Here is a 12,560-nt window from a genome sequence, read left to right on the forward strand (position 1 = left end):
CAGCCCAGGACAGGGCGGCCTTCGAAGCTTCCAGCCCAGGACAGGGCAGCCTATAAAGCTTTCAGAGCATTCTCTCACCAGCCCCCTCTCTTTACGAATCTCCAGGCTTCTCCATCAAAAAGGCGCGCACCTAGCCCACCTCATCACAACTCATGCCTGGATTCCTCAGGAGCCCCTGGGTTCACTCTTGCTCCCTAAAATCATCTGCTTTCTCTCTCTGTCTCTCTCTGCCTGGCTGTCTCTCTCTCCCTCCCTCTTTCTCTCTCCCTCTCTCCCTCCTTCTCTCTTTTTCTTCTTTTTTAAAATTAATTTTAATAAACATTTACAGAGATTTTGGATTTCCATTCACTCATTGCCGCACTTTTCTCCCTGCCCACCCTGCCCCACCAGCTCGCTCCCCTCTCTGAAAAGAAAAAGAGGAAAAAAAATTTCTTCATTCTCTCTCTCTCTCTCACTCTCTTGCTGTCTCGCGCTCTCTCTCAGTTCTGGCCAGTCAGCAATGACCCCTTCCATGTCAAGGCATCACTTGGCTCCACAGGGCTTCCAGTGGCTGGTGTTCTGGAAGTAGACTGACAGGCACTTTGGAAGCAGATCTTCCAAGGCTCTCTGGGTAGCCTCGATCCTCCAACCTTTTGATCAGCAGGCCCTCGTGCCAGCTACATTAACTGTGGGTACCCCTCAGTTGCAGCTCCTTGCATGACAAGACGGTGCCTGTTTAAAGCTGTAGCTCACAGCAGAGCTCTGCTCAGAAATCTGCAACGATGCCTCGCTGCTCACAGACTGCGGAGACTCGGCTCCCACCTTGACCTTCTCCGCTGTTTCCCCGTGTTCCAGCCGCATTTCAAGCTGCTCCCTAAGTCAAGACCTTTGCACCTACTGATCCTTCCATCTGGAATGTCTCTCATGGCTCTTCAGACAGCTGGCTTCTCCCCCGTCCTTGACTTTCATCTGTCTCAAGACCTCCCTGATACCACACACACAAAGGCTGCTTCCTTTCCCAGCTCTGCTCTGCCATCTTCCCCTGCCCCTTCCCTTTCTGGGGGCTCCTGGGCAGCGCCACTAATAAGCTTGGACTGCTGAGCAAGAAGTTGACTGCTTAAGTTTTCTCTAAGGCACCTCAGAAGAAAGGCCTGGCAATCTATGTCTCAAGAAACCATCCATTGTAACACTGACAGAGCGGAGTTCTACTGTGACACATGTGGAGGTAGCACAAGTCAAATCTGAGCTAAACAGCAAGTTTGCATCAGCACCTGCAGGCAGCTTCTTTACTCGCCTGCTTGCTTTTTGGCTGCCTTCTGAGTTATGAGAGAGAGTTCTGGGGGCTCAGTTGTTACCAGCGGAGCTGCCAACCCAAAGGCACTGGGTTCAAATTCACCAGCTGCTCCATGGGAGATGGGCACTGTCTCTCAGGTGCTTCACTGCCTCTGAAAACCTGCTGAGGGGTCAGCCACGAGTCGGTTCTAACTCGACAGGACATAACACCACACGCACAACACCCGAGTTCAGATCCAAGCAAGGTCGGGGATCATAAATGTCTGGGGGAAGAAGAGTTTAGCTGCCAAGAAGGCCGGGTTCAGAGAGAGGCTGCCTGGGTGTGGATTCCTGCTGGCACTTTTTGGGTGGGAAGCTTGGGGGAGTCACCTGCTGCTCCAGGCCTCACTTTCACATCTGTAATCCTGAGATAGGCTGAGGATGGCACAGGAGAGGGTAAGGTGCAGATCCCTTGTTCACAGGATCGCTGTGAGTCATACTTGACTCCAGAGCACTGGGTAACCCACCCTGTGGTGCCGAGGTGGGGGTTCAACGCCTACCATGCTGACAGCCTCAATAGGTTTCTGGCTCCTGCTCCCTGCACTGTCCCCAGTGCCTGGCACAGGGCAGACAGACACTTGGTAAATATTTGTGGACTAAATTATAACGTGTGATAAGGGAACCAGGAGAGGCAGAGCAGGGGAGAGGTGAGGTCTGAGTGGAGACTTGGAGGATGGGGAGGAGGTGGGGCGGGCGAGGCCAAGGCCTGAGGGAGAAGCGCCCCGGGCATGCACTGTGCAATCAGGGCTGTGGCCGGGCAGGCAGAGTGCGGGCAAACCAGCTCGGACCAGGCACCACTCCACAGTGTGGGACCCCGCCCAAGGGGAGCAGGGACACAGTGTTCCTGAGAAACGGCCCAGGACAGAAGCAGGAGGGTGGCAGCGTGGCGGGGGGGGGGGGCACGTGCCAGCCCTTTGCTGTTGACACTGCTCTTGACCAGAGAGGAAGCACCCGCCGCAGCATCAGATTCTTCCCTCCACAGACCTTTCCCAGGTCTGGGCCCAGGCTGATCGAGCCCCACGCCAGGACCCACGGATGGCGCCTAGTGTGGTCAATGCTAGCAGTTAATGCTAGCAGTAGTAGGTTTGTTGTTAGGTGCTGTGGAGTCAACCTGACTCATAGCGACCCTCTGAACAACACACCTGAACCTTGTTCTGTCCTGTGCCATCCTCATCGTCTCTGATATATTTGAGCCCACAGTCACTGTGTTGGTCCACTTAGTTGAGGGTCTTCCCAAGGACTGGACCCTCCTGACAACATGCCCACAGGAAGTGAGATGAAGCTTCACCATCCTCGCCTCCAAGGAGCACCCTGGCTGCACTTTCTCTAAGACAGATTTGTTTGTTCTGTTAGTAGCATTGATGATAATAATAATGAGAATACACGCCATGCTGATACTCTCAAGTTTCTAAATCCCATTCTCCTGTAACAGGTACTAGGCACTTTGAGAAATGGCTGTGATGTAGCATCACGCTGTTGTTGTTATGTGCCATCAAATCGCTTGTGACTCATAGCAATCCCATGTACAAGGGCTCTAAATGCCGTTCTATCCTGTGCCAACCTCGCTGTCTCAAACACACTCATTCCCATCACACCACTCACAGAATCGATCCATCTCATCGAGGGTCTTCCTCTCCTGCACTGTCCCTCCACTCTCCCAAACATGATGTCCCTCTCCAAGGACCAGTCCCTCCTTGCAAAGTGCCCAAAGTACGAAAAAACAGTCAGACAAAGCTTCAGAATCCTTGGCTCCAAGGAGCATTCCGACTTCACCTTCTCCAGGACAAACCTGTTTATTCTCCTAGCAGTTCATGGTATACTCAACACTCTTCTCCAGCACCGCAGCTCAAAGGCATCAATTCTCTTTCTATCATCCCTAGTCACTGTCCAACTCTCCGATGCATAACACATAATTGCAAAAAAATCAGAGCAATACTAAAAAACAAAAGCAAGCCAAAAAACCTGGTGGAAAAGGATACATCAAAGAGCCACAGAAGCCATCACCTCCCAGTGTCAAGAATGGAAGAATTTAAGCAGGAAAACAATGCGATATCGGATTACAACCCAACATATAAAATAAACATACCCAAGTTCATGTTGGAATGAAGAAATGATTGATTAGTGGGTTGAGGAGAAGAGAGAAATCTTCTCTCCCAGTGAATCCTAAATAAGATCTGTCCCCCACTATAGAGGTGGCACTTCCACTCTCTTTCCCCCCTCACCAACCCCCCTGCCCAGGGTGGACAGAAGAGGGGAGAGATGGGGCAGGTTCCACTGAGGAAGCAAATACTACCTCACTCAAATAATGAAGGTGCTGATCCCCAGAGAAGCCTGGGTCCCTGAGAGGATGTGAGAGAAAGCACTTCCCCTCAGATATCTCTCTTCACAGAACCTATAGTCACGGTCTGACTGGGGCCTAACTGGCACGGGGGTGATTCTAACTCACGGTGGTAGTCCCGAAGCCTGAGTACAACTTTGTCATAAAGTTTCCAAGGCTGTAAATCTTCATGGAAGCAGACAGCCTCGTCTTTGCCCTGTGCACCACCTGGTGGGTTTGAACTGCTGACCCTGCAAGCACGTAACCACTGTATCTTCCGGGGCTCCCATGGGGAACAGACAAACCCAAACTGAGGGACATTGTACAGAGGCCCTGATGAGAAAGCACAGATCCAAGAGACTCCTGAGCCACTGCTAAGTGCAGTGTGGCCTCCTGAATGAATTCTAGAAAATGTGGGGTTCAGTTAAGAGTGGTGAGCCACTGCGGGTCCCTTAGGTTTTTTAAAAAAATTTATTTATTCTTAATTTTATTATTTTTGTGTGTGTCTGTTTATGTGCTGTCAAATCAGATCCAACTGGTACAGAAGGAGGCTGCCCCACCTTCTCCAGCAGAACATCTGGTGGATTCGAACCACCTTAATTAGTGTTAATCAGTGACCTGTCGTGATGTGGGATGCTGAGAATACAGTAAACCGGGTGACGAGCACACTGGAGCACTGTGTACTATTCTCACACTTTTTTGTAAATCTAAACTCATTTCAAAACAACAAGTTTATTTTGAGATGCTTATGTGAGCCTTATCATGTGTCAGGGCCTGCTATAAGGATCTCGCGTACATACGTATATAGCCATTCCACCCTGATCCCAGTCACGTTGCCGTCCTCATTTTCCAGATGAGAAAACTGAGGCACAGAAGTTAAGCTGTATGGCTAACAACACACAGAGCTGGAGTTTGGATTCTGTCTGGATTTATGTCTGGATCCAAAGGCTCTCCATATTTTCTCAACACTCTAACTGCTTTCTGACTGTGGTGAAAATACGCTAAAACAATTGTGAGAAGGTGGGTAGGGCGTAGAGATGACCTCAATCTCTGAGGATGTGCCAGTGCCGAGGGGGCAGGCCTGGCTCTCCCCGTCACCAAGAGAGGACTTAGTGTACCAGCGACCACTTCATGCACATTAGCCCTTAAAGTCCATCAACTCATTCAATAGTCGAGACAGCCTTGCAAGGCGGGAATTGGAACGACCTTGATTTTACAGAGAGAACCAGGTCTGGCCAAGGTTAGAAGTCACCCAAGGCCACATCCTTGCTTCCTCCCCTCAGTTCTGCTGCTGCTCTCTCTCTTTTAATGAAAATTTACAGAAACTTTGGATTTCCATTCTTTCATTGTTGCACTTTTCTCCCTGCTCACCCCTCCCCCCCAGTACACTCCTCTCTTTGAAAAGTAAAAGACAAATTCTTTCATTGTTTTACAATCCTTCCCCCCAGGTCCACTCCACTATGCAGCCTTCGTTCTGGACTCCTGTCATGACAATAAAACCTAATCATATAGCCCTCTTAAACAGTGTTCTCCCTCATCTGTTTCAATGCAGTATACGTTATTTATCCCATCTTTTTCAGTCTCCTCCCAACAGCAGCACTATGCAGTATTTGTCCTTTTTTGACTGAAATATTTCACTTTCTGCTGCTCTCTTACATACTTTTCTAAAGAGCCTTCCTCAGGCATCGTCGATCCTCCATCACATCCCTGCCCACAGCTCTGTGCCCAGAAGATGGGCATGTGGACGGCTGAGTCAGGATTTGAGCCACGGAAGCCCAGGCTCCCAGAGGAGGGGCTGGCCAGGTGCTCACCTGTGGCTGCAGGGCTCGGCCCCAAACAGGCAGGCCAGGATCAGCCGCTCCGCGGGGTAGCCCATCTTCATCAGCTCCTTCCGGGGTACCTGGGAGAAGATGTTGGTGGCCTGCAGGACGTACCACTCCGTCACGGCCTGCGTGGCGCTGGTGAAGTTCTGGAAGGTGCACACGGTTCCGTTGGAGCTGCACTGCGGAGGACGAGAAGGGTGGATGTGGGTACAGGGACCTCCAGCAGGGCTTCCTGTCTCAGTCACAGCTCACAGGGCCCAGGGGACCGGGCAGCCCTTGGCCTCTCCTCCATCAGCACACTGGTGCTGGGACTGCCGGCTGTGTGGCTGGTGGGAGATGTGTTCCCACTTAAACTCACATTCTCTCCTGCCTCACACAGGAGCCTGTGTCATACTCAGGTGCACGCACAGCCAGCAGCACAGCCCCAGATCCACCGCCAAGCATGTGAGTGTTGGCTGGACATACAAGCACACTTACACTGAAGGGTGCAGACAGATGTCCACTCTCTGACGTCACAACCACATGATGCCATGGGCAGAACAGCAATCATACACCCACCAAAATCCCACTGTAGAGAGTCGATTCTTTTTTTTTTTTTAAGTCTTAAAGTTTATATTGGTAAACTTGCTTTTTATAAGCATTGGTAGAAAGTCATTAGTTTTCAGAGATTTTGGTTGTGGCCCAGCACTGCCTCGGTATAGAAGGCCAGAGAGAAAAGTTGACAGAGGCAAATGCTGAACCAAGAGCTGAAAAGAAAGACAGACTCTTAATTGCAGCCTTTTAGTACCTGGTTCCAGCCATACTTGAACCCCACACATTTCTGGCCTTTCATTTACATGTTGTTGTTGTTGTATTGTGTACCATAGAGTTGGAATTGACCCATAGCTGACCCTCAGCAGTTAACTTGCATGGGAAGAGATTGCCCATCTTTTTTCCTGTGGAGCAGCTGGTGGCCTTGAACCATATGCCTTTGGGATTGCAGCACAGCTTCTTGCCACCAGGCTACCAGAGCTCATTTATGTGAGCCAATAAAAATCCTTGTTTTCTTGAGCCAGTCTGGATTGGGCTATTTGCAACCTAAAGACCTAGTTCAGTGATTTTTTTTTTTAAAGTAAATAATTTTTTAAAGAAAATGTAAATAAAAGAGCACTGGTTTCCAGGTTTCCTTTCAGTCAGAAATACCCCATTTTTCATTTATTTATTTTTTTTTAAAAAGGACTCCCATCAGGCCACTGCTTAGCACGTGCTGGGGACCACTTACCAGTCTCATGGCCACTTTGCACCCGGGAGCATTGCAGATTCTTCCTGGTGCTGGACTGCTGTTGTCCGAGCTGTTGCTGTTCACCTCAAAGAGGTCAAGCACCAGTGGGTGGCGGGGGTCCCGCTCATCGATGACGACCAGCGGGGTGTGGTTCCAGATGGTGAAGTTGAGGGTCCTGGTGGCATTTTCACGGCTCGGCTCAGGAGCCAGGATCTGATCCAGGACTGCTTCCATCAGCTCGTCCAGGTCCTTCAGCAAATGCTGGACTTTGGAATATCTGGATGGAGAGAAGGGAGGTTTGGTGAGAGGTGAGTGGCCTGGCCATACCGGTGGGCAGGACAACAGGACGCTGGGATGTTCTTTGTTACCGGAGCACCTGCTGCCTTGTACGAGACAAATGTCCTGCCCAAGAGCCACCTCTGTGCCCTGGTCCACATATCCGTCCACCCACCATTCATTCGTCCACATGCTAAAGTCATCAAGTACTTGTTTTCACAGTTTAAGGAATTCCTAGTAAAGCAAAAATTTTATAATCCAAATTATGGTTCCTTGCTCAATTATCAATTCAGTTATCCAAAACAGAAATGACGTTCTGAGATATTCTACAGTAAAGAATGACAAAACTAAAAAAAGGAATGCTTTTTATTTTTGTACTTTGTGGAAAAATTTTCCCAGGGTCTAAGTCACCAAGTATTTAATGAGTGCCTACTATGTGCCTGCAAAGCATAGAGGATATAGTAGCCAAGGAAAGAGCGTTTTCTTTGCTTATAAAATTCATATCCTACTGGGTGCAACTGTAATAAAAATCATGGTTACTGACAGTCTCAGGTGCCAGGTGTAGGGGCTTTTGACACACTCTTGAACTTAATCTTGGCTGCGATTCCATTATCACCCCCATACAGAGATCAGGAAAAAAGAGGCTCTGTGACTTAGGGTTCTCCAGGGTGGTCCGATGGATAAGGGGTAGAGACTGGTGGCCTTGTGTCTGCACGCAGAGGGCTCTGAGACCAGCCTTCCAGGAGAGAAGAGAGAATTCAGGGAGGAGGGGGGTATGTGTGTGTCCTGAATGTCCCAGATCTCAGTGGCAGTTTTGGGAATAGGAGCCCAATTCAGGAGTGAGAAGTCTAATGGGCTGTGGGTTCTGGAATCTCCTCTCAGCTCCTGGGTAACATGGTAGTAAGCAGTCAGTGAGGTAGAAATGTGCCCGTGCCAGGCTTATGTTTGGGGGGGTGGTCCCTGGGTCCTGTATCTCTGTTCCCTCACACCCACTCCCTAAGGGCCTGCGACACGGTGGCCACCAGGGCGTCGAGAGCCAGCTCCAGCTGGAGGCGTCCATGCAGGGACCTCCAAGTCTGGAGAGGAGGGAGCCGAAGTGCTGGTGCAAGAATGAAGAATGACCAGAGCCCACAGTGACCTCAGGCTTGGACACTTTCCATCTTCTGGACACTAATATGTCACTGGAGGGGAACAAGGGCGGGGAGCTCTGGGGCAGTGGGGTGCTGGGCTGGGCTGACGTCCACCTTTGTGCCAGGTAACATCTGTGTGACCTTGGGAATGCCGCCCTGAGTTTCGACGCTCTTGCTTTCAAAACAGGAAGGAGTGAAGACACTTTCCTGAGAGGCAGGTAGGGGACTTCAGCGAGATGTTGTGCACAAAGCATGCAGGAGTGTGTGTGGCTCGGGGTGGCCGTCACCCCTGCGTTAGGAAACGTTCTCATGTGACTCCAAGAGCCCACCTGAGCAGGCAAGAGCTCTATTACTAGAAAATTTTTATTTTTTTAAAAAAACCTTCACTGCTGTATGTATGTATGTCTGACATACTTTGGACATGTTGTAAGGAGGGACCGGTCCTTGGAGAGGGACATCACGCTTAGGAGGGTGGAGGGACAGCGCAGGAGGGGAAGACCCTCTATGAGGTGGATTGATTCAGTGACTGGGGTAATCGGGATGGGTGTGTCAGAAGCAATGAGATTGGCACAGGATAGAGCAGGGTTTAGGGTTGTTGTACATAGGGTCGCTATGAGTCACAAGCGACTCGACAGCACATAACAACAACAACAACAAACCACCTCACTGCTGCCAAGCTGGCACTGAGTCATAGCTGCCCCTCCAGTAGGTTTTTGTTCTTGTGTGCCGCTGAGTCGGAACCAACCCACGGCTGACCCTCCAGTGGGTTTTCAGATGCAATAAATCACATGGGAGGAGACTGTCTATTTTTCTCCCATAGAACAGCTGGTGGATTCGATCCACGTTCCTTTGGGCTGGCAATCCAACTCCTTACCACTATACAACCAGAGCTCCCACTGGAAGTGGGCTTTTAGGAGGCTGAAAATCACACAGGAGAACACTGCCCATCTTTCCTCCACAGAGCAGTGGGTAGATTTGAAATATCAGAAAGGTACCACCTTCGGCAAGTGGTGCAATTCCTTGCTTAGTGGTTATGCCATCAGAGTTCCCTGGTGCCAGTAATGAGGGACTCAGATAATTGGAAAGGGGTTTGGCAGGAGGTTTGGCTTCCTTCCCAGAACCCTCCCCAGGACAAGAATGTTCTCTACGGCTCAATTACAAGGGTTCTTGCCTGAATTCCTTGAATGTCTCACCTGGGACACCTTCTCTGTTCCGCCTGGGGAACTTCTCCTCACTTCTCAGGTCTTTCTCCCCTATTTCTTCCCTTCCTCGCCCCAGGCCTAACTGTGTTGTCCCTTGTATGCCTGCTCCACAGGCCTTGGCATCGAATGCAGGAGGGGCACCGAGGTCGAGCAGTTAAGCATGGCCACTCTTGAGTCAACTCAGCCTCAAGCCCAGGGTGGCAGCTGCTCATGGTGTGCTCTTGGCAACATGACTCATCTCTTTGAATCTTCATTTCCTCACCTACAAAGTGGGACTCACACTGATGTTCACCCCCAGGAGGGTTGTGAAGATCAGAATCACAGACATGACCTTCCTCTATTCCCCAAACCCCACTCAGCACACCGCCTGGCGTGGCACAAGCACTTGGTTCTTAATTGCTATCTTTCCCCACCCCCCTTTTTATGACTTTTATTAATTCCTTACAAAACAGAATACTTTTTTTGTCTCCATACCTTTTCAACCTGTATGCAGAACAGATTATCCGAGAGGCAGGGCTCTATGAGGAGAAGTGTGGCGTCAGGATTGGTGGAAGATCTACTAACAATCTGCGTTATGCAGATGACACAATCCTGCTTGCTGAAACTGAGGAGGACCTGAAGCGCTTGCTGCAAAAGGTCAAGGACTGCAGCCTCCAATATGGATTGAGGCTCGATGTCAAGAAGATAAAGATTCTCACCACTGAACCAACTGGCAACATCAGGATGGATGGTGAAGAGATTGAGATTGTTCACAGCTTTAGTCTGCTTGGCACCACAGTCAATACTCTTGACATCAGCAGCCATGAAATGAAAAGACATATTGTGATAGAAAAGTCTGCTGTTAGGGACCTCTCCAAAGTACTGAAGAGCAATGGTGTCTCTCTGGAGACTAAGGTGCATCTGATACAGGCCATGGTCTTTGCTATCACTTGTTATGCATCAGAGAGTTGGACAATGACTAAGGAGGATAGAAGGAGAATTGATGCCTTTGAGCTGTGGTGCTGGAGGGTACCATGAACTGCTAGGAAAACCAACAGATTCATCCTGGGAAGGGTTAAATAGGGCGGCTCCTTGGAGGCAAGGATTCTGAGGCTCCGTCTAACATACTTTGGACATGTAAGGAGGGACAGGACCTTGGAGAGGGACATGATGCTTGGGAGGGTGGAGGGACAGCACAGGAGGGGAAGGCCCTCTATGAGGTGGATTGATTCAGTGACTGGATAATCAGGATGGGAGTGTAAGAGACAGTGTGATCGGAACAGGACAGAGCAGAGTTTAGGGCTGTTGTACATAGGGTCGCTATGAGTCACAAGCGACTTGATTGCACATAACAACAAAACAACAACAATGACTTTTATTAAATCCTTACAAAACAGAATACTTTTTATAAATTTTTAAAAATTGCTATCTTTTTTTAATCATAACAACGATCATTCATTTAGTATTTGTGAAAAAATTCACATCTGTTTTCTGTGCTAGGCCATGAGGGGGGCAGGACTTGGTCTTGTTCTCTCATGCCTCCAACTGAGTAGATGCTTTTAACAAACATGTACGGGGTAATAGAATGGTATTAACACACCTGAAGACAGAGATGAACAAAAACCCAGCCTACTGACACTGAGTGGATTCCAATTCATACTGACCTTCTAAGACAGAACAGAACTAGACATCATGCTTGGGAAGGTGGAGGGTCATCAAAAGAGGAGACCCTCAACAAGATGATGTGACATAGTGTCTAACAATGGGTTCAGAGATGTCAGATCATGAGGATGACACAGGACACTGTGAAGTTCAGATCCATTGCTCACAGGGTCACTAGGTGTCATAGTTGACTCGATGGCACCTAATAACAAGAACAACAACAACAGGGTTTCTGAGGCTGTAATCTGTATGGAGGGAGCTCTGGTGGCCTCATGGAGAGCAAGTTGCCTTGCCAGCCCAAACGTGGGGAGCTCAAATCCAAAAGTTGCCTCATGGGAGAAAGATGGACAATCTCCTCCCATGAGATTTATAGACTCTGAATACCTGCTGGAGAGTCAATAGCAAATGAGAGAAAGGGACAGATAGGCAGAAAGAAAGACAGACAAAGAGAAAGAGAGACAGAGAGAATGAATCTTAATTCATCGATGCTGGGTCGACAAAGGAGAAGACGACCCTCGACCAGGTGTACTGACTGACACAGTGACTGGCTGCAATGGGCTCTAGTGTGTCAGGACGTGTGAGCCTCACATAGGATGGAACTAGGTTCAGATCTGCTGTTCATAGGGTTGCACTTGACTCGATGGCACCTAACAACAACAATAACAACAACAAACCCATCTTCCTCCTGTGCAGCAGCTGGTGCTTAAATAATGTGCCACCAGGATTTTTAATCCTCGAGAGAAAAACCTGGCATTTGTTAAGGTTCTCATTAAACCTAGGAAGTTGATGACTTTTGAATCTTATTTGAGGGAGGAAAAGGAAGGAAGGAAGGAAGGAAGGAAGGAAGGAAGGAAGGAAGGAAGGAAGGAAGGAAGGAAGGAAAGGGAACAAGGAGAGAAAATAGTAAGAGAGAACAAGGTTAAGAAGAAAAGGTCATTTGAAGGCCGGCAAAGAAAGGTAGAAAATAAGCGTTTGAAGTGAGGGAGTGAAGTGTCCCCGGCGCTGAGCCGCCACGCCCTCCAGGTCCACCTACTGGAAGGGGCTGGCATTGCAGATGGTGACGGCTGGGAAGTCCATGTTCTTGAAGCCGATGGAGAGGGAGACGCTGACCTTCCAGCTCAGGTAGGTCTGGATGAAGACGCCCCACTGCCAGCAGACGAGGCAGGCAAAGAGCAGCGTGAGCAGGAACCACATGGCCTTCTTCTTGGGCCCCTCGCAGATGATGCGCTTGGGGCCATGGGTGTTGGTGTTGTTGCAGTACCAGATCAGTAGCTCCTTGTACGTGTAGCCGGGGCCCTTCTGCAGCCTGTGCAGGCACTTCAGCAGGTACTTCTTCACCTGCATGGTGGCACCTGCCCAGAGACACACAGGAAAGTCATGTCAGGCGTGATGCCAGTTTTACATCTGAGCTTCTAGCTGTGGCACGATGAGAGCAGAGGGTAAAACAGGCAGCCAATGTCACATCCCAGACCTCACTCCTGCCTGCTACCCATCCATCCACGTGTCTTCCTCTCTTCTCTCCTTTTTATCCATCCATCCATCCATCCACCCACCCACCCTTCTATTCATCCATCCATGCATCCATCCATCATCCACCCA

The 12,560-nt window shown here is 49.5% G+C and overlaps 1 protein-coding gene across 1 annotated transcript in view; it reads right to left on the minus strand.

Moving 5' to 3' along the window:
* LOC102855240 (amiloride-sensitive sodium channel subunit beta-like) overlaps nucleotides 1-12,311 on the minus strand; it is a 33,083-nt gene extending 20,772 nt beyond the window's left edge. The window contains exons 1-3 of the mRNA XM_006892635.1: nucleotides 11,995-12,311; nucleotides 6,713-6,989; nucleotides 5,440-5,630 (exon numbers count right to left, since the gene is read on the minus strand). Coding sequence (XP_006892697.1) covers nucleotides 5,440-5,630; nucleotides 6,713-6,989; nucleotides 11,995-12,305 — 779 coding nt within the window. The 5' untranslated portion in view covers nucleotides 12,306-12,311. The remainder of the gene's footprint in view (nucleotides 1-5,439; nucleotides 5,631-6,712; nucleotides 6,990-11,994) is intronic.
* Nucleotides 12,312-12,560: the final 249 nt, after the last annotated feature.

This window comes from Elephantulus edwardii, unplaced genomic scaffold (assembly GCF_000299155.1).
Source record: "Elephantulus edwardii isolate Elephantulus edwardi_28Jun2011 unplaced genomic scaffold, EleEdw1.0 scaffold00117, whole genome shotgun sequence".
In the NCBI taxonomy this organism is placed as follows: Eukaryota; Metazoa; Chordata; class Mammalia; order Macroscelidea; family Macroscelididae; genus Elephantulus; species Elephantulus edwardii.